Genomic DNA, 26,346 nt, shown 5'->3' with positions numbered 1-26,346 from the left:
TCCTAGAAAGAAGGGCAGGCCAATATATTCCACTATTATCTTAATATGTAATTAAAGATCAACGTAATGAGGTCTCTGCTCCATCCTTCAAAAGAGGCGGTGAATGTTTTCCTTTCAACCTACATCATTCACACATTGAAAAGCAGTGGATTGGGAAGACCATGGATGAAAACGAATGGAAAGCTGTCTCCAGGGTGAAGTTAAACGTGAAAAATGAAAGCACCAGGAAAGAAGAATCATCACTTTTAATGGTGAAAAGGTAGGCAGTTTTCCTCTGCCTTGCTATCATTCAAGCGCTGCCTAAGAGCCTCTGCTAAACGTTGAGCACTTAGCTAATTCATCCTCGCCTAACACAGACAGCAAATTATCTCAAGAACAAACATGAATAGATAGGTTTTCCTGCAGGACACCACCACAAATGTTGCAAGCAAATGAATGTGGCTTAGTTTAAAGTGGGGGGCGGGGGGGGGGGGGAGGCACAGCAGGTTTCAAATCTATGTAATATTCGTGACTTTTTAATATTCACCTACCTTCAAGGCTGTGCTAATAGTTTCCTCTGAAGAGGCTGGAAATGCACTTTGGCAGGATATTACCTAAAAAGAGATGCAGAGATGCTCAATCATATACTGAGACCCTGGTGAAGCCAACACTCTCTTACTGCTGCTCATCGCTGGGCCCCTCCTTGGCCAGGCTCTGGGTACCAGCAAATGTTGGTCTCAGGGCTCCTCCCTCTAGATCAGGGATCAAGCGTCAGAGCGTGTGAAATAAATATCCTGTTTATTTGATTATGGATCTCCAGAGGCGAAGCCAGCAAGCAGGAATCTCCCATCACAATGGGACCCTGCAATCTCTATTGTCTCTGACAACCATGAAAGCCACACATACGGTTTCTACACTGACTTGTGCATGGATAACTAACTGCATGATATACATAAAATGCCACAAAATGTCGCTAATCACACCGTTCCTCTTGGACCTCCATGATTTTTAAATACAGAACTGAAAAAATTCACCTCCCAAATGCTTCCATATCTTTCCCCCCGCCTGACAGCATTTTTAAAAAAGCTATGGAGCCAACATCTTGTGACACAAAAACCCATCTGTTCCTCCATAACTATTTCTAACTTGTTCAGCGTTTACATTCAAGTAAGGTCCTAGCAATTTCTTTTCTTTTCCAAATTTCACTCCAAGATTTATTTTTGTGTGTGTGTGTGTGTGTGTGTGTGTGTGTGTGTACACACACACACACACACACACACACAAGCATTCCAAAGTGGGTAACATGAAACTCATGAGAATGATTTACACTCTGCAATGTGAATATAGGATATAGAAATCAGTGATTTTAAAATACTTGTTTTTGTTTCTTATGGTTTTAAGATATTGCTTCTAATGTAAACACTAATCTAAATGCTATGGCTGACATTTGAAAAGAAATCCAGCTAGTTCTGTGCGTTTGAGGGGGGCTTTGAGTTCGTACTTTTCAAAACCGTGCAGCAATTCCATATGACAACTTTTCCCAACCCAGTGCCATCCAGATGTTGTAGACTACATCAGTGTTTCCCAACCTTGGGCCTCCAGCTGTTTTTGGACTTCAACTCCCATCATCCCTAGCTAGCAAGACCAGTGGTCAGGGATGATGGGAATTGTAGTTCAAAAACAGCTGGAGGCCCAAGGTTGGGAAACACTGGACTACATCTCCCATCATCCTTGATCGTGGCGAGACTGCCTAGGACCACAACAGCTGGAACACATCAGGTTGGGCAAAAGTGCCATAGGGCAGCCAAAGCAGAATCAAAACGGAGGGGACTTTCCAATGAAATTTGTGACACGGCATGAGGGACTATTGTTTAAAGGGGCTTTGGAATCCAAAATACCACGGCTTGGATCCGAGCTCGTATCACTTCTCATACGAAGCCCTAAGGGGTTCTTTTGTAATGTTCTGCAACGGTTCATAATTTAGGCAAGTGAAGTCAAGGACATATACAGTATTATCCTGAACTCCATTACAGTCTCCTAAATTAACAGAAAACTCAAAAGATAGCATCTTTAGGAGTAAAGCACTAATCAGCAAAGAAACACTGAAGAAGGCAGACATATCAAATCTATGAGAGAGAGATCGGTGGGTGGGAAACTGGGTTCTAGCCCATTATTCACGGAGACCATTTCAGAAGTGTTTACACATTCTCTCCAATTCAATTCAGGATTTGTGGTGAATAATTAAAACCACAACTTAACAATGATTATGTTTAAAGTATCCCTGCCACTTACTTTAAGAACCGACTGGTGTAACCTGTACAATGAATTCACTACAGCCACGTTTCTTCTTTGACCTTCTGTTAACGGCCCAATCACCTGGCTGGCTTCTCCTTGTGTCGACAGCTGCAAGTCAAGCATACAAGTCATGCAAACTATTTCCTTTTAAGTACACTAATCCAAATAAATACAATTCTTCCCCTTAAAATGGAATGGGAAAATCAGGTTGCATTTAAAGGTAAAGGTACCCCTGCCCGTACGGGCCAGTCGTGTCCGACTCTAGGGTTGTGCGCCCATCTCACTTAAGAGGCCGGGGGCCAGCACTGTCCGGAGACACTTCCGGGTCACGTGGCCAGCGTGACGAAGCTGCTCTGGCGAGCCAGCACCAGCGCAGCGCATGGAAACGCCGTTTACCTTCCCGCTATAAAGCGGTACCTATTTATCTGCTTGCACTTAGGGGTCTTTCGAACTGCTAGGTGGGCAGGAGCTGGGACCAAACGATGGGAGTTCACCCCGCCGCGGGGATTCGAACCGCCGACCATACGATCAGCAAGTCCTAGGCACTGAGGTTTTACCCACAGCGCCACCCGCGTCCCTTCAGGTTGCATTTAACACCACCTTAATTCCCAGCACAGAAAAAGTCGGAATCTCTGCTCGACCAAGCCTTTGATGAGGCTCCAAGCACGTTCCCATTACGCAGAGTATCCAGCACAGGGAAGAGACGAGAAGTTTGAGCTACATGCTAAGACTTTTATTGCTAACTACGCAGACAGAAAAGAAATATACATGCTCTCTCTGTGAAAGCAGAGAGCAACTGGAAAACAAAGGAACAGCAAACCAGTAACGTCACATCCGTCTCCTGTCTTCCGTGAGACTTCCAACAGTATGGAATCTCTGGAATGCAAAACAGAGTCTTGTGACTCCAAGGACTGCACAGTGGCAACACACAGAAACCAACATCCTCCCCCTTTCTGTGAACAGCACTGGGCAGTGTGTCAGTACAATCTCAGTACAAACCCAACAAAAGTGTCCTGAAACTGTTTGGGTTTTTTAATTCTATGGAAAATAACTTCCTGAATTTCCACGTTTAGGGTTGCTTCTTGCCACACATTTTCTTAACATGGGATTATTCTCACGAGCTGTACAGGCGCATGAAATTATTATCTAAACAATGAAAGCAAGTGACAGGTTCTCCCAGCAGATTCAGGACCTGCAGCACTTTGAAAGCCTCACAGGGACAGACCCAAGAGCCGGAGGACTTTATTTTTCTGATGTTACACAGGAACAGGAAGAATGCAGAACGATGCCACACTTCAGGCAGAACCATCTCTGCATAATATTGCCAGCAGGAAGAAAAATAGCATCTACAATCTATCAAGGGCGTGAGGCCACCCAATTATATATGCCACAGGGAACTTACCCAGTCAACCAGGAAACGTTAAGTTGAGAAACAGCCAGGCTGGTACAATTAAAAAAGAGACTCAAGCATTCCCCACCATGGGCGACAGATACACTCATTGTCCCAACCTCCTAATAGGTCACCAGTAAAAAAAACCAGCCTAGCAACATTGAAACATCAGGGAAAATCCTGAATTAAGCTTTAGCAAATAAAAGCATTATTTAATATTATTTCACAGCAATTTTTCAGTTGTCAAATAGTGTTCCAAAACAAAAAATGTACCTGTAGTGAATAAAAATATTGCTCTCTCAATACTGTAACCCCCATGTCTCATTTCCAAAATGGCTGTCAGGGGCTTACTAACACCAACCCGTTCCTTCAGGTGGGAATTAAATTCTGACAGAAAGTATCTAAATAGACATGCACAAATCTCCCTCGGAGGTATTTCACCTTCAGGAATGTTGATTCATTCTATTCTCCACATTGCTTCAGCAGAAAACACATTTTAGCACAGCATACTGTGATGCAGATGGCACGTAGCACAGTTAAGAGCTAGAAGCCTCGGGACCTCTGTCAGATAAAAAAGAAGAAAATCCACTCATCCATAAATAGGGCTCTATAGTTTCCAGTAGCATTATCCTTTCAGGGACCATTGCTAACCTCAATCTGATTTAGGCAGACTTTGATGTTGTTTTGCGGTCTGAATTGAACGCTGCAACGAGTTTTGCAATGAAAATTAGGTGGGGCTCAAGTTTTTAAAAGGGAGGAAGAAAAAAGGAAGTTCACTAAATTTGCCAGTCATTTAATGCCATTAAGCACCTCAGACAATGCATCAAAACAGAACCATTCCTTAGACTAGATACTAATTTCAGTACCCTGAAATCATTAACATCTCTTCCAGTAATCTTCTACCGTTAAATCTCTTCATGACAAGAGTCTGAGAAGGAGAGACAGACTTCGTGGGGAATGCAAGCGTTAGGAGGTCCAGGCGCTGTAGAGTCCTTGGCTAGGGAACGGGCAAAATCGTTTGCAGTAGCAGTCAAGCTGATTTCAGACAAAGGCTTTCTTTTCATATGTTTCCAGCTCCGCATATTTTGAGTAAAACACCAGTAGTTGCTCAAATGTTGAAGAAAGAAATGCTGGAGCAGCTTTTGGGAGGGAGGTGAAACAGCTTGCAGGGGAGATAGGGAACTATATAGGAAGCCCAGCCAGATGGACGGGGTATAAATAATAAATAATAAATTATTATTATTATTATTATTATTATTATTATTATTATTATTATTCAAATGAACTCTGCTCGCAGGATGCTTAGGCCACTGGGATCTAGGTAAAATTTCAATATTTTATAAATGGTTTTGATGAAACTGTTGGTAAATGCAAGTTTGGTCTTAAATTATGATGGGTTAGGGCAGTGCTGGATTGCAAAATAGGCAGAGTACCGATCTATGGGCCCCACGCCTTTTACGGGCCCTGCGACAAAACATCAAAATAATATTGATTTCATCTTGATCTTGTTGGTTGGTAAAATAAAAAACGTATTAGGAGATAATCTGCTAGGCTCCTGGCCCTGCAAGATTTTGACTGCCTTAGAGGCCTCCACAGGGAGGGTTAACTCTTGCCCTGGGCTAGGGCCTGAAAGACCCGAGTTCAAATCTCCAGTCAGAAGCTCATTGGAAGACTTTGGCCAGTATTTCTCTCTGCTTAGATCCACCTCACAGGATTGTTGTGGGGAATTAAACGATGAATGGTTGAACCCATGTGCATCAACTTGAGTTTCTGGGGTTAAAAGGTGGAGCACCTGCGCAATAAATAAACTGCAATCCAGGGACGTTTGAAATACGAAGCCGAGCGGAGGAGGAGCAAAAATCAAGGGGAAAGGCGGTGCTGTTTAGGCAGGGTCAATGTGGCCCTTGGGCAAAGCGGTGGCAGCAGAAGAGCAATAGCTTGCTGCTCTCATAGACAGGCTAGGAGAACAGCAAGTCTATTCGCCCACAGTGTAAAGCAGCAGTGAGGCAGCAGCTTCCTTCCTCTTCCTCCTCGATGCTGCGCTTCCTGGGTGCTGCCCGAAGCAGCTAACTCACCCCATTCATTGGTGGGCCGGCCCTGGCTAGATCAATAGATATAGGAGAGAAACACATCCCTGAATGTGTCAGATGCTAAATGTCTGAGACGTGCGCAGCAGAGTAAGAGCCCCAAGTCGTGGATTAAGCCAAGCGAAATCTTCAAATAGAGACTCAATTTCATAGGCACCCTCAGAGAGTTTTGTGTCTACCCAACCGTATTCTCACATTTCGGGGAACTGTAAATCTTGATCGTGAACCTTTCAAGGTTTCATGGTTCTGGTTCTAAGGTTCTAAAGAGAATGGTTTACACTGGCATGAATCAATTCAAATTTCCCTTTTTCATTTAAAGGAGTAGGAACAGTTTAAAAAAAACACACCAGTGACTTACATTTCTAAGTGGAAAGAGCAAGATTTACACGTATTATTCATAATAAGAGTAGTGCATGCCATATTTCTGAAGTGTTCAGGGTATTTCATACACATTAACAGTTCAAGAAACCCATACAGTGGGCTAATGCAATTATTCAACATTACAGATGAGCCTATCTCAGGCTGCCTCATGGCTGAGGTGATATTTTAACCTGGTGCATTCAATCTCACAGGTCGTTCCTTTCAATGATATTACACTAGCTCAGTGCTTAGAGCAGATCAACAAAGGCTTCTTTCATGTGAGCTGAACTCCAATGAGTCACAGTGAATTTAAATAAAATAGATTTTATGGAAATGTTGCTTCTGCACTGTTTCTAGTAAAACAAACTTGAGTTTGTACTGATTACTGGAACATACTGACTGCTTCCTGTAAGTCTGGATCAATTAATCAAGTTTTGTAATGGACTTGTTGAGAGTGATGATATTGCTGGTATAGATGTATCGGCTGCAAACCGCTTTGAGTGCAGGATTTCAGAAAACAAGGTACAGTGGTGCCCCGCAAGATGAACGCCTTGCAAGACGGAAAACCCGCTAGACGAAAGGGTTTTCCGTTTTGGAGGCGCTTCGCTAAACGAATTTCTCTATGGGGTTGCTTCGCAAGACGAAAAAATCTTGCGAGTTCCCGCAGTTTCCCCCCGCTTTTTTCTGCCTTTTCCCTAAGCGCTAAGCCGCTTATCAGCTGTTCCGCTGATAAGCCGCCTCTCAGCTGATCGCTAAAAGCCGCTAGACCGCTAATAGCGCTAATCCGCTAAGCTGTCAATGGGCTTGCTTCGCAAGACGAAAAAACCGCTAGACGAAGACAATCGCGGAACAGATTAATTTCGTCTTGCGAGGCACCACTGTACATAAATAAACATGACTTTATGGTCTTAAGAATATCTGTCATAAAACACTGCTGTAGAATTTAAGAAGCAACAGATCACTTTGAAATTTGGAGGTTTGTTTAAACTGAAAATGGTACAACGGCCAAATTAAGAGCTGTGCTTCTGATTAAGATTGTTCTGCAAGAGACCCAGCATTGATGTTTATGGGGTATTTAAAGGGACTTGGATGTTCCAAACAGAACAGACCATGCAGAAAGTGGAAGTTCCTACCTTTAAGATGTGACCCACTCTGCCTTTAGGTCTTCCAGAACAAGCCTTGTAGCTGCCCAGAGTGGCAGGGGAGGCCCCGCCAGATGGGCGGGGTGCAAGTAATAAATTGTTAAATTATTATTATTCTATTGCCTCACCACAATATTAGGGAATATTAGGTTGAATATATATTATATTATATTATATTATATTATATTATATTATATTATATTATATTATATTATATTATATTATATTATATTATATTATATTATATTATATTATATTATATTATATTATATTATATTATATTATATATAATTTATGTTTAAATAAACAATTGACCAATTTATCTCCTGATGGTGCTTCCCTGAAAGTTCTTCCTTGTGACCCTTCTGGAGTTAAAAAAATAAAATCAGCCTTTGGCAATCCACAATGTTTACAGTTTTTCAAGTCCATACACTCCTATGTCTATGACTAAATCACAATGATGTGCCTGCATGTGACATAAAAATAGGATTATGGATTCATTTTAACGTGTCAAATACGGAACTCCAATTCACACTACAATTGTTTACCACTCATAATGGCATATTAATAATAATCTTTATTGTGGTCCAACGACCCATAACATGGATTCAGAATAAAATACTGATTCATACAGACAACCCCCCAGGGAAGGGAGACCGAAGCGTTATTTGTTTAGTCATGGGTATGTTTTTTTTTATTATTATTATTGATTTTAATTCATTTTGCTACTTTAATTCATGCTATTTTAATTCATTTTGTTGATCTTTGATTTGTATGACAACTCAAAGAAACTTTGCCATGGCCACTGTGATATCATTGGACTTGTCATCCAGAAGATATTTGGTGTAGTAGATTGACCCAGTGGTTTAATCAATAGTTCCCTAGCTTGGTCATATTGTCCGCAATGCAATAAAATATGCCTCATGCAGTCGATGTCCTGAGAGCATACACAGATCCTATTTTGATAAGGGATACCTCTCAGTCTGCATAATGGCACATTTTGCCACCTTAAGCACGCAGGTCTTCAAATTTAATACAGTATATGATATGGACAATAACAGATGTGTCACCCAAAGAAAAGGACTAATGAGTTGGTGGCATTGACTTGTGGCTCAGTTGCTGCCCTGCCCTGCTGCTTATCTAAATATTTTCTGAAAATGTCACTTCAGGGATTTTTAATTTATTTCTATTTTTTTGCTGTTTGCAAGCTTGCTCAATTTTATTCTTTCTAGCAACTTGCAACATTGAGCAATTAGACAAGAGGATTAGATTCATTTTCCTCGAGCTGTCAGACAAATCCCACGGCTAAAATACAACCTGCATAATGATTCATCTTTGATCTGCATATAGCTTAATGTAGCACTTTAATTTAAAAAAGGGGAAAAAAAACACCAAATAATAAAGGTAACTCTTAGTAATGTATCCTATATGTGATGCTTCCTAATTTAGACATTATTTCTGTCTAATTCACCACTAAAAATCCAGGCTGTAATTTCCTTATAAAATAAAAAGCTGAAACTTGGCAGACAAAAGCAATTCTTCCAGCGTTCTTTCCTGCGCCATAAAAAAACATTCCATAATTGCAACAAAATTATACCAGATAGAGCTCCATCCCAAATAAGTCATGGATGGCACTTGAGACAAGTACTCTTGAAATTAATCCAGGTGTAGGACTAAGGGAAACACTGAACCAAGAGAACAGTTTTCCTAATGCACACACACTCAGGGCAGCTCTAGACCTGGTTTCAGACAAGTGGGTACAAGAGATACCAATATATCCAGCCCGTAGTCAGGAAGGGCCCCTAAATCTGAACTTTCATTGAAAGAAAAAAAAGAGCAAGTCTCTAGTTCTCCTGGAAATAAAGTTATGAAACAAAATGTGCAGGTATCATTCTAAGCCATTTCTGTGAGATGAACCAGCCCGCCCCGCCTGCTTCCACCTTTCAGTGCTTTTTGCCTATCAGAGCTATGGCTGACAAGTGAGTTGCTGGACACCAGGTAATAGGAATCCCTCATGTCCTAAAGAGCTGCACTTTCCACCTCCTGTTTACTGTACTTTGACTGCTTCAATTTACGGTAATTTCTCTGTTCTTGGAATCTCTGCAGTTTGACCTTCCTTCCTAGCAACTAGGATGCATATTTCTTGCGATGGGCTCCTCTGAGATCAGGTACTCCCTAAAAGTTTTTCTGTCGATACTACCACACAGTAAGAAAACCACCGGCCCCAGCAAATTGCAAATTTGAAAATCTGAAGAGAGTTGGGGATTCTGATTTGAACAATGCGGGATGGGGCACAGGAGGCTGCAGGAAAATGTGGGGGATTGCCTCAAATTGGGCAATTTCTGCCCTCCTCCATTAGCTCCCTGCACCTCATAGCTCATTATTTAAAGGTAAAGGTAAAGGGGCCCCTGACCATTAGGTCCAGTCGTGACCGACTCTGGAGTTGCGGCCCTCATCTCGCTTTATTGGCCGAGGGAGCCGGTGTACAGCTTCCGGGTCATGTGGCCAGCATGACTAAGCTGCTTCTGGCGAACCAGAGCAGCATACGGAAACGCCGTTTCCCTTCCCGCCGGAGCGGTACCTATTTATCTACTTGCACTTTGACGTGCTTTCAAACTGCTAGGTTGGCAGGAGCAGGGACCGAGCGACGGGAGCTCACCCCATCACGGAGATTCGAACCGCCAACCTTCTGATCGGCAAGTCCTAGGCTCTGTGGTTTAACCCACAGCGCCACCCGCGTCCCTATAACTCATTATTTAGGAAGGCCTTAATTGAGTGGGACATGGTTTCATGTCAAAGCAATGTTATGCCTTTACCTGACAAATCGTTTTGAGTAGGAAATCTAATCTGGCCTGGTTGCATGCAAAATCACCACCAACTGATGCAGATGAAGGAAAAGTGAATCTGAGAAGGAACAAGTGAGTTATCTCTTCTTTTCACATTTAATGGCCTCTGCACGATTCACTAATTCCAAAGCTGCTTTTGGCCTCTCTTTGCAATGTTCCCCTTATATAAAGTGAACACAGCAGAATTATATATATGTAAGAAAAATAGTACTGACTGTTTTTCTAAAAAGGGCAACTAGAACAGCATGCAGACAAGGCAAAAAGACAGCTTTGTGGAGCACTCTCTGTGGAGTCTAAACATCAATGAGCTTAAGAGAGAGAAATAACTTAATTGACAGAAGGAATTTCCCTTTTACTGCAGACACGACAGTAATTCAATAGCCATGTTCTCCCTGCTTTCTTGGAAAATGTTCACATATGCTTACAGGAAAAAAATACATTCATATATTCTTCAAAATATTCTGTTTTTTTAATTTTTTTTGCTCACTTGTGATGTTGGGCAGATATTTATCTCTTACAGAAGGATAGAAAGAAGCTAAAAAAAATACACGAGTAACGAGTACCTAAAAAGCAACGTGGCGATAATTATTTTTGTTTATTTTTGTATCCTTAGGGAAAATTGAGAAGGGTTTCTTAGACTCTAAGGAAAGCGTTCCTCATTTCTAGACATCTGAATTTTCGTGTTCGCAGCACAGCACATTTTTTATCTATGTGCAGCAGGTGGGCATGTTAGTGTATTTCAATCCACCCACATGGGAAGCTTAACAGAAATAGCATCAAAGTAAAAGAACATACAGTACTTATAATACCACTCACATACTGCAAGCTAACTGCAGACATAACTCAAAATGAAGGAGAAATTATTTCTTTTTTTTTTTTAAGGGTAGTCATTGACAAAGAGAAATTGGATTACTTACTTTGTCCATTCTGACACTGTAAGCTTGCTTGCCATTTTTGCCATATTATGTAACCATTTTCCTGATTAATGCTTTCCATCAGGTGGGAGATTTTGCCACAGAGGCACTCCCACTGCCAAGGAGCCCAGTGCAATCTGGGTGGCATCTGCTACAAACGCTGCTGCTCTGGAAAGTTTAAGAAGTGCTTTGCGGGCCTGATTTGGGCCCTGCTGTGGGGTGTGCTCAGAAGATCCTTGACCCACGTGATGGGTGCTCTTGAAAATCCAGAAGCAGTGTGAGCCCACACAGATGGCAAGATAATAATAATAATTTATTATTTATACCCCGCCCATCTGGCTGGGCCTCCCCAGCCACTCTGGGCAGCTTCCATAGAAACCAAAAATACACTAAAATATCACACGTTAAAAACTTCCCTGATGTCAGAAGATGTCTTCTGAATGTCAGGTAGTTGTTTATCGCTTTGACATCTGCTGGAAGGGCGTTCCACAGGGCGGGCACCACTACCGAGAAGACCCTCTGCCTGGTTCCCTGTAACTTGGCTTCTCACAGGGAGGGAACCGCCAGGAGGCCCTCGGCGCTGGACCTCAGCGTCCGGGCAGAACGACGGGGGTGGAGACGCTCCTTCAGGTATACTGGGCCGAGGTCGTTTAGGGCTTTAAAGGTCAGCACCAACACTTTGAATTGTGCTCAGAAACGTACTGGGAGCCAATGTAGGTCTTTCAAGACCGGTGTTATATGGTCTCGGCGGCCGCCCCCAGTCACCAGTCTAGCTGCCGCATTCTGGATTAGTTGTAGTTTCCGAGTCACCTTCAAAGGTAGCCCCACGTAGAGTGCATTGCAGTAGTCCAAGCGGGAGATAACCAGAGAATGCACCACTCTGGCGAGACAGTCCGCAGGCAGATAGGGTCTCAGCCTACGTACCAGATGGAGCTGGTAAACAGCTGCCCTGGACACAGATTTGACCTGTGCCTCCATGGACAGCTGTGAGTCCATGGACAGCTGTCAATCCAAAATGACTCCCAGGCTGCGCACCTGGTCCTTCAGGGGCATAGTTACCCCATTCAGGACCAGGGAATCCTCCACACCTGCCCGCCTCCCGTCCCCCAAAAACAGTACTTTTGTCTTGTCAGGATTCAACCTCAATCTGTTAGCCGCCATCCATCCTCCAACCGCCTCCAGACACTCACACAGGACCTTCACCGCTTTCACTGGTTCTGATTTAAAAGAGAGGTAGAGCTGGGTATCATCTGCATACTGATGAACACCCAGCCCAAACCTCCTGATGATCTCTCCCAGCGGTTGCATGTAAATGTTGAAAAGCATGGGGGAGAGGACAGAACCCTGAGGCACCCCACAAGTGAGAGCCCAGGGGTCTGAACACTCATCCCCCACCACCACTTTCTGAACATAGCCCAGGAGGAAGGAGTGGAATACTGTATGACGGTGCCCCCAGCTCCCAGCCCCTCAAGACGGTCCAGAAGGATGTTATGGTCGATGGTATAAAACGCCGCTGAGAGATCCAGCAGAACTAGGAAACAGCTCTCATCTTTGTCCCTAGCCCGCTGGAGATCATCAACCAGTGCGAACAAGGCAGTTTCAGTCCTATGATGAGGCCTGAATCCCGACTGGAAGGGATCCAAATGGTCCGCTTCTTCCAGGCGTGCCTGGAGTTATTCGGCAACCACTCGCTCAATCACCTTGCCCAAGAATGGAAGATTTGAGACTGGGCGATAGTTGGCCATTGTGGCCGCATCTAAAGATGGTTTTTTAAGAAGTGGTTTAATAACCGCCTCTTTCAGCGGGTCTGGGAAGGCTCCCTCACGGAGGGAAGCATTCACCACCCCAAGAAGCCCATCGCCCAGTCCTTCCCGGCTAGCTTTTATAAGCCAGGATGGGCAAGGATCCAGGAGACAGGTGGTTGGCTTCACTCGTCCAAGCAGCCTGTCCACATCCTCGGAGGTAACAGATTGGAATTGATCCCACACAATTTGACCAGACAGGACTCTAGCACTCTCCCGCCCCGGCCCTGCTCCCACGGTGGAGTCTACTTCTTCCCGTATCTGAGCGATTTTATCTGCAAAAAACTTTGCAAAATCATTGCAGGAGAACATGTGGCCCGTACTGGGCCCCGATGTTGCAGGTGGTTCCGCTAAATTGTGAACCACCTGAAAAAGTCTCCTGCTGCTGTTTTCTGCAGATGCAATAGAGGCAGTGAAGAAATTCTTCTTCGCCGTCGCTATCGCACTTGGTAGGCTCGACGTTGAGCTCTAACCTGTGTCCGGTCAGATTCGGAATGAGTTATCTGCCACCGGCGCTCTAGCCGTCTCAACGATAGTTTGATTGCCCTCAGATCCGTGGAAAACCACGGGGCTGTCCGGGCTCCATGCAATCGGAGAGGGCGCTTCGGAGCCAAACAGTCAATAGCCCTGGTTAACTCCACATTCCAGCGGGCCACCAGGGAATCAGCTGAAAGGCCATCAACATGGGATAAAGCATCCCCTACCACTCTCTGGAAACCATTTGGATCCATTAAGTGGCGGGGGCGGACCATCCTAATTGGTCGCACCTCCCTGCAGAGGGGATGGGTCGCAGAGAAGTCCAGTTGCACCAGGAAGTGATCTGACCATGGCACTTCTTTCGTTTCGCTTTTACTTAGTGTCAGATCACCAACATCCATAGAGGTAAACACCAGGTCCAAGGCATGTCCGCGGCTATGGGTTGGGCCAGACTTATTCAGGGACAGCCCCATGGAGGCCATGCTTTCCACGAAGTCCCGAGCGGCCCCTTGTAAGGTCGTGTCGGCATGGATGTTAAAATCCCCTAGGACGACCAAACTAGGTGTCTCCAGGAGAACATCCGCCACGACCCGAAGCAGCTCGGGCAGGGAATCCTTGGTGCAGCGGGGAGGTCGGTACACCAAAAGGAATCCTGTACTGCCCCTATTGCCCAACTTCCAGAACATGCACTCGGAAAACTGGGTCTTCCCAATAGGACGCCTGGTGCAAACTAGTGACTTCCTAAAAATCACTGCAACCCCCCCTCCCCGCCCACATGACCTGGGTTGCTGTGCGTAAGAGAAACCTGGTGGACAAGCAGCGGCAAGGACAGGCCCATCTGCTTCATCCAACCAAGTCTCTGTTACACATGCCAGGTCAAGTCCTCCATCCATGATCAAGTCATGGATGGCAGTGGTCTTATGAATCATTGACCTGGCATTGCACAGCAGCACCTTCAGGTCATGTGGGTATCCCTTGCTGATTCTAGTATCCATCCGGTCAGGACCAGACCCGGAGGCAGGAATAGTCCTCAGACAACGACTAACCCTGCCCCCTCTGTAATGACATGGTCTAGTCTTAGCAAAACTCCTCCTACCCATGATCACTGAGATCAGTTGTCCCATTGCATCCCCCCCTGTGGAACATGCCTCAGCCATTTTGTGGGCTGGGGCCCACTCCCTGGCAGCCCTGACCCCTCCCCTTAAGAACAAAATAACACCTTAAACAAACAAACAAAACCAATAAAACAATACAAACAAAAAAACTGTAAAAATTACAAAAGCAACAAAATAAAAAAAAATCCCCAAACCCAACCAAACATCCACCCCACCCCCACCCCCACATACAAAAAATTCAAAAGAATTTTTTAAAAAACACTCTGTGCCCCTCCAGCAGCAACAGCAACTGTCCTAGTGAGGCCCCGCCCCCAGGCCAGATGGTAAGTGGCAAGAGCAGGGCCCTCAGGCACTCACCACAGGGGATGGCAGAGTGCATTGGCAACATGAGACCATCTTGGGGCAAAGTCCAGCAGCCATCCTGCCATCTTGCCTTTCGTTTGGCCTTGTCGGCTACCAGAGGCTTCAGGCACCTACGGGCCCAAAGACACCATCAAATTCATGAGCAGCTAGATGCGGTGGTGGATGGAGGGTGAACATCCATGTACCGGGGAAGGACACGGTGGACAAAGAGGGACATGTTTTGGCAGGGCCATCTGGGTGTGGCCTACAAGCTCTGTCTGGGTGTGAGGACCCAAGTATTGGCTAATAATAATAATAATAATTTATTATTTGTACCCCGCCCATCTAGCTGGGTTTCCCCAGCCACTCTGGGCGGCTTCCAACAAAGATGAAAAATACATTAAAATGTCACACATTAAAAACTTCCCTGAACAGGGCTGCCTTCAGATATCTTCTAAATGTTAGGTAGTTGTTTATCTCTTTGACATCTGATGGGAGGGCGTTCCACAGGGCGGGTGCCACTACTGAGAAGGCCCTCTGCCTGGTTCCCTGTAGCTTTGCTTCTCGCAATGAGGGAACCGCCAGAAGGGCCTCAACGCTGGACCTCAGTGTCTGGGCAGAACGATGGGGGTGGAGACGCTCCTTCAGGTATACTGATCTGAGGCCAATTAGGGCTTTAAAGGTCAACACCAGCACTTTGAATTGTGCTCGGAAACGTATGTGAGATTGTAGTCTTTGGCAGAGTGTGAGCAGGGGGAGGCTGCAGGTGGACCAAATGCAATACCTTCCACTGAAGGCAGACCGTCGGGCAACAAAGAAGAATGAGGGGGGTTTTTTGTTTTAGTTTTAGAAGAAAGGTAGGTATATAGGTGGGAAGGTAGGAAGGGTGATTGAAGGCTGCCACTCCAAGGGCGAGGCTTCAGATGAAGGGGGAAACAGAGGAAGATGACAGAAGGAGGAGAATAAGGCCAGAAATGAGAAGAGGAAAAACAAATTTAAAGACCAAAAGAGAAAGAAAGCGAGAGCCAAGAGCAAGAAAACTGATTGGGAGCCGCCCATTTCCTGAATGGTTTTCCCCCCTGCTTTGTCATCAGGGTGGAGCCAGAGCCCAACTCAGCGACTCCATGAATGTAAGTAGGAAATGAGCCCAATCAGTAGGGGCTTTGGAAAGGACACCATCAGCCATGTTTCTATTGGCAGCACCTCCCAATAAGGGTACCTGACAGCCGCCAATTTACAAATCAGGAGGCATCTAATAGTTGGGTGGTAACACTTTTTATCGTCTCCCTTCTGTCATGGCAACCATGACCTACACATACAGAATTTCCCAGTCGCTTTCAACCCATGGCTAGGGGGTGCAGAGGCGTCTTCACCTGCCAATCCCCCCCCCCCCCGTACTGAATGACAGTACAGCTCAACAAGCAGACCGCATGGTGTTGATAGTGTACATTTGTCAGAAATTAATCCTAAGTAAAAGCAGTGACAAAAAAGGCTGGGTTCTTAATTAAGTGCGCACACTCAGAATGTAAGCAACAGGCTTAATTAAAAGAAGATCAATGAGCGACTGTGCTCAAAGAAAATAATATATTAGGATGCACAAATAACAAGTAGAGCAAGCATTAATATTTTAATTTGAAAAATTGCATGCTCGTTACTATGTTGCAGGAACACTCTGTGCACACAACTAATGAATAGCCCAGACAAAAAAATGGCACTTTTGTGCGCATTCTGATAACACAAAGAGGCACATTGTTTAGGAACACAGAAAGCTGCCATATGCTGAGTTAGGCCATTGGCCCATCTAGTCTTGTTCTGTCAACACTGACAGGCAGCAGCTACACAGGATTTCCAAGACCTACTTGGAAATACTAGAAATTGAACTCAGATAATTTTGCCTAAGTGTATTTTTTTTTTTTTTTAAGAATGTATTTCGAAATGGTAGTTTATTTCAATACACACAATCAAGAATGGTGGGAGGGTTTTGTTTTTTGTTTTGCAAAGAATTGGCTATATTTATGGAGGATGGATCTATCAATTGCTGTGATTGCCAAACAAAGCTTACATGTACAAGGAATGTACAACCGACTACTAGCTGCTGGGAAATTTTGAAGGTTGTCAACACCATGCCTTGCTTATAAGCATCTTTGAGGCACTTTGCTGACTGCTCATGGGGAAGAGAAGCCTGGACGGATTGGTGTTACCTATAAATTCTCGTGTAAATCTATCACAGATTTTCATTTGTGACAAAGTGTGTGTGTGTGTCATCAAAGCAGGCTGGAAGGCAAAAAATAATATATGGTAATTTACAACAAACATAATTTCCTCCAGGCTACAACTTGACTTTGAAGCAATTAGCTCAGGCTAATCTTGAAAATCAGATTAGGCACACCAACTTGATTGATGATGGTGACATATTAGCACCTCGCTTCCTAGACATTTTCTTCGCATTATTTGTGTTCTCACTGACTGTGCTTTAAATAAGCATTTCCTTGCTTTCTACACCCTTGGCAAAAAGCAACACGGTTGTGGTTCGAGGACCCGACCCCCGCAATGTGGAATGAATACACAAGGACACGTGATATAAGGTTAATGCGCAAGAAAAGGCCACAACTTTATTGATTACAGCAGTGACAAGGGGGTTTATTCACCAGTAGGTGGAGCCTGTTGATGCTAATCCAACTATAGGCTCTCCCCTGATGTCACCGAGGGTCATGCCATGGCCTCCCGCCAAGCAGGCATCAGACAGAATACACGACCGCCAGATTCCTTTAACGGAATATCCAAAAATTGAAGGCATAGGCGATGGCCACACCTAGCCCTTCGACACACCACAACACATTATGCCATTGCCCAACCTACCCACCAATACCACAAAAGTTGTGACGAGTGCTACGAGGTAGGCGAAAAAACCAAAAAGCCTAATGCCAAATGGAAAAACTCCTACCAGGCCCCCTAGGCAACCAGGGCCACCAACCTAAGGTCCATAGCAAGGCCAAGGAACTAAGACCCTGAACTTGAAGGGAGTGGAGGGTGGGTGACTCGCGACGAGACGACGGAGAGGAGAATGAGGCCGAGGGGGGGCTGGCGCCACAGCACATAGGCTGCTGAACACGCCCCCTCGGAGGCACCTGGCCCACAACCACTCCCCTCTCTTCCAGGGAGGAGAGTCTTTTTTTACAGACCTGTAAGAAGAAACCTACTGGAGGCTACATAATGAAGCACATCTACCTGTTGAACGCAAACTCTTACAGCTTTTACAGCCACTATTATTTCCTTAAGCCACATTATTTCCTTAAGCCTCCACTGAGATCACAGTACCAATAAAATGGGTTGAGGAGAGGGAAAGGTTAAGAAAATGCACCCCTCCACTTTTGAGAATGAGCTGCTATGAATTTCTACCATTCTAACCCTACAGGGACGAAAAATCCATGTTGCCTTTTTCTATAGGTTATCACATTAAAATAGTTAAGAGACCACATACAAGAGGTCCTAGGTCCCCAAGTGTTCACTAGGGTCAGTTCCTCAGCTGCTCCACTGAATCCAGACTTCTATTAAAATATCTCCTGACACCATTTACGGATTCTGCCTGTATATTCTTACGCAGGTACATCTACCCACCAGACATGCGGGGTTAGATACATAAACTTGAAAATACGCTCAGACCAGAACACTGAGAAGCAAAATGCAAACATATACAGACTTAAGGGGGTAAAGCAGCCAGAGCAAGGAGACATTTAATGCAGAACGCTCCTATCCTATCTTAACATAACCGACCTTTTCTCCTTAACTCTTTCCCATATCTATTTCTCTCATCTCACTCCCTCTGTCTCTGCCACTCTCTGCCAGCTGACATAGTCACAGCGTTCAGGGTGTTCCAGCGAGAAACTTCTTCAAAAACCAATCACTAGCGGTTGATTAATTTGATTTCATTTTATCCTACTTTTCCTCTAAAGGACTCAGTGTGGTTTACATCACCAGGATAGGTTAGATTAGGGAGTATATTGTATTTAATTATGGGGTACCAGAGTTTTTAGGGGGCTAACCAGGCTGGGATAGCAGACTTGTTGGTTTTTGAATGTCTGATGTAGATTTTTTTCAATTTTGTTGTTCTGTATGGGACAATGACAATAAAGATTATCGTATCATATCGTAACAAGTGACCTAAGCTTTGCGGCACAGTGGGGATTTGACGCTGCGGTCCCTTAACGCTCGGAGTGCCGCAACACACACAGGAAAACATGGCAATCATGCAAAACCGCAAACCCTTCTACCACAACAGAACCCGTTCAACTTCAGGGGTAGGATTCAGATTTTAGCAGGTGTAATGCTCGAGGCACTATGAAAACTCTGCTAGTTTGAATGCATCTGCTCTGTTCTGACTGGGTCAGGCTTTTCGTTTTCTGTGTTTGTTTAGAATTTTTTACTGCTTCGTGTCTCTGTGTCTGAATGGCTACTGGCACATGACCACGAGACTCTCGCAACAGAAAGGCAGCTAATACATTTTAAAAATAAAAGCATAGGATTTAGAGGAACTGGCTTGTCAGTGACTGTGTAGTACAACCAGGAAGGATGGGGGCATGCCCAAGCATTTTTTTCACACAACCAGAGGCGCTTCTACATATGTGTCCCCTGTACAAGTCCGGTTTCCTGGATTTTGAAGGCTGCTACTGTCACATCCCGCAAAAATATCACTGATACAAAGCAAAACGGAAGGTTGTATTCAATGCAGCACTAAGAAACGTCCCGTCAGCTCAAGGATTTCTCCGCACGCAACAGAATGTTCTCTCCCTCTTTGCACCGTCCCTCCACCATGCAGTCGTACCTTGGATCCCGAACGCCTTGCGACTTGAACATTTTAGCTCCTGAACACCGCAAAGTGAGTTTGAGAACGTTTTTTGGAAGCCGAACGTCCAATGCGGTTTCCGACTGACTGCAGGAAGCTCCTGCAGCCAACTGGAAGCCGCGCCTTGGTTGTTGAACGTTTTTGAAAGTCGAATGGGCTTCTGGAACGGATTCCATTTGACAACCAAGGTACGACTGCATATTCCAGGTTTTTGTCCAACGTCTAGAGCAGATGGGGAGGGGGTGCAGGGTGCATATTGGGAGAGAACTGATGGTTGGGGGAGTCATGTTACACTAGCACTGATTGTTATAGGCGTTTCCCTCCCAGTGCATCCCTCCCAGTGGCACATTGGAACATTGTGGGAACACGGGATAGATCATGGGAAGGCAAACTAAGACCGGGGGCTGGATCCGGCCCAATCGCCTTCTAAATTCGGCCCACGGACAGTCCGGGAATCAGTGTGTTTTTACATGAGTAGAATGCATCCTTTTATTTAAAATGCATCTCTGGGTTATTTGTGGGGCATAGGAATTCGTTCACCCCCCCCCAAAAAAAATATATATATAGTCCGGGCCCCCCACAAGGTCTGAGGGAGAGTGGACCGGTCCCCTGCTGTAAAAGTTTGCTGACCCCTGGGATAGATGTGTTAGTGTTCCTAGTCTGAAGATGAGTTTAAAGTGTATGGTGTTTTCCCTACCAAAGTTATCAGGATTTCCCACCTCAAATCCCTCAATGTCATCTTTCAGTGATGGGCGTTTGGCAGCTTAAAGTCACAACAGCTTTGAAGGCTTCATACTTCATCAAAGCTAGCCCTGAAGAACAGGGTCTTCAGAACAACTGATGTGAAACAAAAGCAGCAGCAGCAGCCCCAAATTCCTGTCAGTGTTTTTTTTTACAATTTGTTTTTATTCTGAAACCTTGCCTCTTTGGAAAGCACGCTTCTTTCTGAATCACCCTCAACATGGCTCTGAAGACTGAATGACACATGCAATACAAAACTCCACGGGGCCTGAGGCCTTCTTAGCATTTATGGCTGCCATGCCTGCTTTTACAATTCACTGACAAAATCGTCTTGGCTTGTCCTTAGAAATATTTTGTATTACAGACACTTAAGGCCGTTTATTTATTTGCAGGAAACTAGTTTTGTACTATTCTAATTTTTCAGGTTTAAAACACTGTTCGCCAACATTGCATCCTCCAAATCATAGAATCACCAAATTGTAAAGTTGGAAGGGACCCTGTGGATCATCTGGTCCAGGGGTCAGCAAGGTTTACCTCACCTGGGCCGGTTTACTCCATCAAAGATCCCTCAGTGGGCTGGATCGTGCATGCCTGAAATTTCCGGTGCCTGCGCAGACACAATTTCCAGCACCACAGAAGCAAGTCCCCATGCTAGGCTGGTTTAGTACAGCACGCGGGGAATTGCCAAGTGGGCGGCTCAGTTTGGGGGTGGCTCAGGGGCCAGTTAAACGACCCCCGTGGGCTGCTTGTGGCCCATGGCCCTTAGGTTGCCGACCCCTGATTTAGTCCAATGCAGGGATATGCAACTGTCCCATATGGGGGTCGAACCTGCAACCTTAGTGTTTCCAGCACCATGCTCTAACCAACTGAGCTAGCCAGGCTCATAATACTATTTGGATTACAAGTCCCATCATCCCTGACCATGCTGACCGGGGGTGATGGAAGTTGGAGTCCAACAACATCGGGAGGAGCACAGCTTCCGCTGCTCTCCTACAAAATGCAGTTGTAGGTCTCTCTGTTCTGAGTCAGCCTCCATTATCACTACATCTGCAGGATTGGTGAGAGGCATCACAATTTTACTTAACGCCACCCCACCCTTTCTAGCAAAATCTTTCATGATCCACCATTTTGGGTGGGGAGAGTTTTCCATGCCTGCAACAGAGAAGCTTGTGAGAGGAGACCTTCTCTGTCCGCAAACCTCCCTTTCTGTATGTGGTGAAGGAAATCCACCACTCAGTCCTTGGAATTAGATTGTGCCCCGAGTAATTCTGATCCACAAAATTTGAAAACGTATACAGTGGTGCCTCGCAAGACGAAATTAATTCGTTCCGCGAGTCTCGTTGTCTTGCGTTTTTTCGTCTTGCGAAGCACGGCTATTAGCGGCTTAGCGGCTTAGAAAAAGGGGGAAAAAGAAAAAAAACTTGCAAGAACTCGCAAGACGAAACGTCTTGCAAAGCAAGCCCATAGGGAAATTCGTCTTGTGAAGCACCTCAAAAAACGGAACTCTTTCGTCTAGCGAGTTTTTCGTCTTGCGAGGCATTCGTCTTGCGGGGCACCACTGTAACTGGAAATATTTAAACATTTCAGCTGTTCAAACTGCACTGCTGTTTTTGAGGAGCACTGATGACAGAAAGAAACACATTTTTAAACCTAAAACGATTTCACAACTGAGAATTACTTACAAGCTGTTCAGACTTCACACTAAAGAGCTGTATGGTCTTTGCCACATTTTTTGATACTGCCAAGGTGAGATTTGGATCTACAGCAGCCACATTCAGCTCACTAGAAACAAAAGGGGGGGGGAATGACTGTTTAATCACAATTCTTCAATTGTTTTCTTGCTATTTTAGACACCAAACAAGGGGGAATAACATCTACACACACTATGTTAGGATAATGAATTTAATTCATCTAATTCTCAATGCACCATTCACATAGTGACTTTCTTTTGTGCTTCTTTACTTGTTCACAAATAAACTGTGTTTTAAAACTTGTTCATAAATGATCTAGAGTTAGGGGTGAGCAGTGAGGCAGCCAGATTTGCTGATGATACCAAAACATTCAGCGTGGTTAAGACACAAAATGAATTGTGAAGAGTTCTGAAAGGATCTCTCCAAACTCGGTGAATGGGCAGTAAAATTTGATCACAGATTTGTTTCTCGTGTGCAGCAGAACTCGCCCTAAGGTATCTTTCATACAACGCTCTCCACAGATCATAATGCAATACCACCAACATTGGCATTCTATAGGTCGCAAGAGCAAATATGGATATCCTTCTTCATCAGGTCTAAACTCAATCTATGAAAGGAAATATTCTTTTTTTGTTAAAGAACAGTTTCATGCTTTCAAAACAGTTTGACCAGCACTTCATGTTCAAAATTGCAGCACAGCCACCCATGTGACCAAAGAGAGGTTATGATATAGAGATGCAGGGGACAAATAATTATTCTGTTCTGCTTTTTGGTCTTCCCAGCCACATAGCTTTTTAAAATTTAAGTTCAAAGCTCTGTGTCACTCTATACCAGCCTTTCCCAACCTAGTGCCCTGTCCAGGTGTTATTGAACTACAATTCCCATTATCCTTGACCACTGGACATGCTGTCTGGGGCTGATTAATCTCGCAGCCCAAAACATCTGGAGGGCATCAGATTGAGTAAGGATATTCTAGACTCTTCTTAGATCATGATTATGTCTATACTTTCATCTCCCTTGGAACAATATGGCATATCCTGAAGGGAGGGATAATGTTCATATTATGAAAAGTTTTAATTCTTCCAAAGACATTTTTCTCCAGACCTCTCCCTCAACCATTACTTCACAATTACTATCACACAGTAAGACATGGTGAAACATACAATGTAGGGCTGGGCTCTAACAATGTGGCTGGAACGTTTATGTCCACTCCCAGGCCAGCTAGGGCTTAGACACCTTCTCTTTTTAAACTACCTTCAAATTCAGAACAGCAGCAGAAATGTCCAGAACAACATCTCCAGGAAGTAGCATCTAACGTGTGCAAACACAGAAAGAGGTCCAACAGAACTATCTGGGTTTCTCCAGTTTGCACAATAAAAATGCATGAGATAAGCTCTGATTTAATTTCACTGCTAATTGCTTGGCTAATTAATGAGGAATCAATCATTTAGCAGTAACGAGCTTTCATTTCCTAAACTATAATTTAGGGAGAGAGGAAAATCACGCTGCATGTTACGTCCCAAAATTTATTACCAACACTTTACCTTGCAATGGTTTTGATGATGCTGTCAAGCTCATCAGCTGAAGGAGGGTTGCGACCTCCAGGGGGAAAGACGAGGTTGATGGGGTCAAAGAGCCGCGATAATGACTTTGACAAGTAGGCAGCTTCATAAGGTTGCAAAGAGTCTTTCAGGGCTATTTCTGGACTGAGTAGTGGGGAAAACGGGTTAAGATAAAATATATTTTTTCAAACAAAACAACAACAAAAAGCAACCCATTTTGGGTTCGACTAAGGTCTACCTTAAAGAAACACCACCCCTATTTTCTCAGCTCTTATTCAAATTATTCCGAAGGCATGCAGATCCTTTAGAGTAATTTCTAGTGGGAAAGTATGCAAAAGTCTATAAAGCAAGTATCTTGACTTTAGGAGCAGCTACACTTACTAAAGTGTTAATTGGCAGAGATGTGTGTAGCTCTAGGAATTAATCTTCTCCTTCAAAACGCATGAAATGTTCAATTAGCAAGCAATTTTTCTAAATCAAGGTCTTTCTTTGAGACATTCAATGTTAAAAACGGAACATTTCCTAACTTAAAATAAAGTTTGCTGTAGTTACATATGCCATATACATTATATTGTTCTGTTTTTAGTATAAGAGGCAAATTTGAGTCCCTGACCCCAAATGATGCTGAGGAACTCATACCAGCTTCTAACCCAGAAGTGAAAACCCACTGAATACATTACCCCCTGTCTTTTATTACTGACCCACCCATAAGGACCCCTCAACCTGTACTTTCAGGAAGCACTGTTTAACAGCATACTGTTGTCAGGAATTTTAGAGATTTCCCAAGACACTCCAGCGGCTGTCTTGCACACACCATGAGACAGAAAACAATACAGCATTGCAATCTCTATCAGAATTTTTATAAAGTTTTTTTTCATTCTCTGGGGACACCAATGCAGTGAACCTGCAGCCCTCCAGGTGTTCTGGATCTCCCATTAGTCTCAGTTAGTATGATCAATGATCAGGGATGATAGGAGTTGATGTTCAGCAACATCTGAAAGGCCACGGGTTCCCCAACTCCAATATCTACAATGGTCTAAATGGTCCCCCCTCTGGAATGAGATCAACGTTTGACACAGTCAGGCCAGTGGACACATTCAGTCCCAAAGAGATGTTGCTTTGGGGAGCCTTAGTATGACACAGTTTGAGAACTCCAGGAATAGAGTGTGTCAGAGACAGCCCAATAATTCAGAGCCTCACATACAAAATATCTCACAAACTAGACAGGTGGGAGATCAGAAACCCATTTAATGTTTGTCTACTTCTGTCCAAGCCAATCAGCACTGTACAGTACATGCCATCAACAGCAGATTCAGTGGCCTAGTCTGCACATCACAATATATCTCAGTTAATGGTTTAGGATGTGCTGAGCAGGGATGTTGTGCTCCTACTGCTACCACACAAACGGAAACAAACAAAACCCCCTAGCTTAGTGTTATGTCCGAGCCACGTATCATGGCTTAGTGTTATGTCCGAGCCACGTATCATGGCTTGTTTTGCTCCCAAAAGTCACGATCAGCGAGCCAACAACAAACTTTGGCTATAGACTGAGATTCATTGGAAGTGAAACAATCCCCAATTCTGCCATAATGCTAAGCCAGGCTCATGGTTTGTTTCCTCAGTGCATTGTGGTGTTGAGCATTCAAGGTAAAGCATTTACTCGTTTGCGGCAAATCATTAACTGTGGTTGATTTTAACTGTGGTTAAAAATCATGTACACTGTAAAAAAATAATGCCCAAACTGGTAGAATGAAATAGCACACTGTTGTTAATTAAAATGTTAAAACAAAATGCTGTATGTTGTGGGGAATACAAAGCTTCAGAGTCTAGAATTTTCTATTTTTTAATATATACATACTCATAATCCTGTTTCTTTTGCATGAAAATGTCCTGTGTATCATCTTCTATCTGTTGAAGTTCTGCAAAGTGCTCGGCAGTGCCATTTGTAATGAAATTGCTTTGAATATTTTTGCTATATTGTTGAATACGCTTCCAGAAATCATTATAGAGCCTCAGTAATTTAGGGTATTCGCCTTCAAAAGCTTGTTTCAAAAACATGGAAGCTACAACACAAAAAAACCAAACAAACCCATAAATATTACTTGGAACACCCTATCAGTTTCTGTAATACCAACAATTCTTGTCATTTAAATTCAACATAATACGGACACATAATATTTAAATAAATGCAGTCCTTATTACAAGGCCTGTATGGGCTAAATTTCATCCCAGAATTATTTTCAAGAGGAAATTGGGTGTCCCTCACAACCTTACAGGATTGCCTTGCAAAACACTACTCAGGGTTGTTGTTGTTTTTTTTTTTTTTGCAGTCCTAATACAATGTTCCATCCTGATCTTCATTCCTTCTTTAGTGTTAAATCTGCTTCTTTATAAAATAGTTACCAATCTCTCAATGAGAAATAATTTTCATTAACATTAGCAAAGGTAAATAAAACTTCTTGTCTTCTAACTATTGGATGGTTTGCGTATAATGCTAAGCCATAGTTTGCTTAACAAACCATGTGTTAACAACGATCATCTCACAGATGATTAAAAAATGGCTTCAATTTGGTGAGTGTGCTGGGGAGGGGGTGGTAATCAAACAAACCATGGTTAAGTAAGAGTACTTGACACACATGTTAAACAAACCAAAGTCTGAATGCCAACAACATGCGATGACTCCAGATCAGAGTTTGTTGCAAGTAAACAAAACATAGTGAAGTCAATGGACAGAGTTCCCACATACAGCTAAGTCATGGT

The 26,346-nt window shown here is 43.9% G+C and overlaps 1 protein-coding gene and 1 long non-coding RNA gene across 4 annotated transcripts in view; one reads left to right on the top strand and one right to left on the bottom strand.

Moving 5' to 3' along the window:
* The window catches only part of COG5 (component of oligomeric golgi complex 5), a 166,378-nt gene that overhangs the window by 21,466 nt on the left and 118,566 nt on the right, over positions 1 to 26,346 (bottom strand). For all 3 annotated transcript variants that reach the window (XM_081878475.1, XM_081878476.1, XM_081878477.1), the window contains exons 12-16: positions 25,445 to 25,649; positions 23,569 to 23,730; positions 22,016 to 22,115; positions 2,272 to 2,382; positions 531 to 593 (exon numbers count right to left, since the gene is read on the bottom strand). In XM_081878475.1, coding sequence (XP_081734601.1) covers positions 531 to 593; positions 2,272 to 2,382; positions 22,016 to 22,115; positions 23,569 to 23,730; positions 25,445 to 25,649 — 641 coding nt within the window. The remainder of the gene's footprint in view (positions 1 to 530; positions 594 to 2,271; positions 2,383 to 22,015; positions 22,116 to 23,568; positions 23,731 to 25,444; positions 25,650 to 26,346) is intronic.
* Positions 1 to 26,346, top strand: part of LOC309351129 — a 34,673-nt gene that overhangs the window by 700 nt on the left and 7,627 nt on the right. The window contains exon 2 of the long non-coding RNA XR_014160707.1: positions 147 to 259. This is a non-coding gene — a long non-coding RNA (uncharacterized lncRNA). The remainder of the gene's footprint in view (positions 1 to 146; positions 260 to 26,346) is intronic.

This window comes from Podarcis erhardii (assembly GCF_964252035.2).
Source record: "Podarcis erhardii genome assembly, chromosome: 10".
NCBI classification, from domain to species: Eukaryota; Metazoa; Chordata; class Lepidosauria; order Squamata; family Lacertidae; genus Podarcis; species Podarcis erhardii.
The sequence above is the reverse complement of the archived record's forward strand: the minus strand, read 5'-3'. Positions and strand labels throughout refer to the sequence as shown.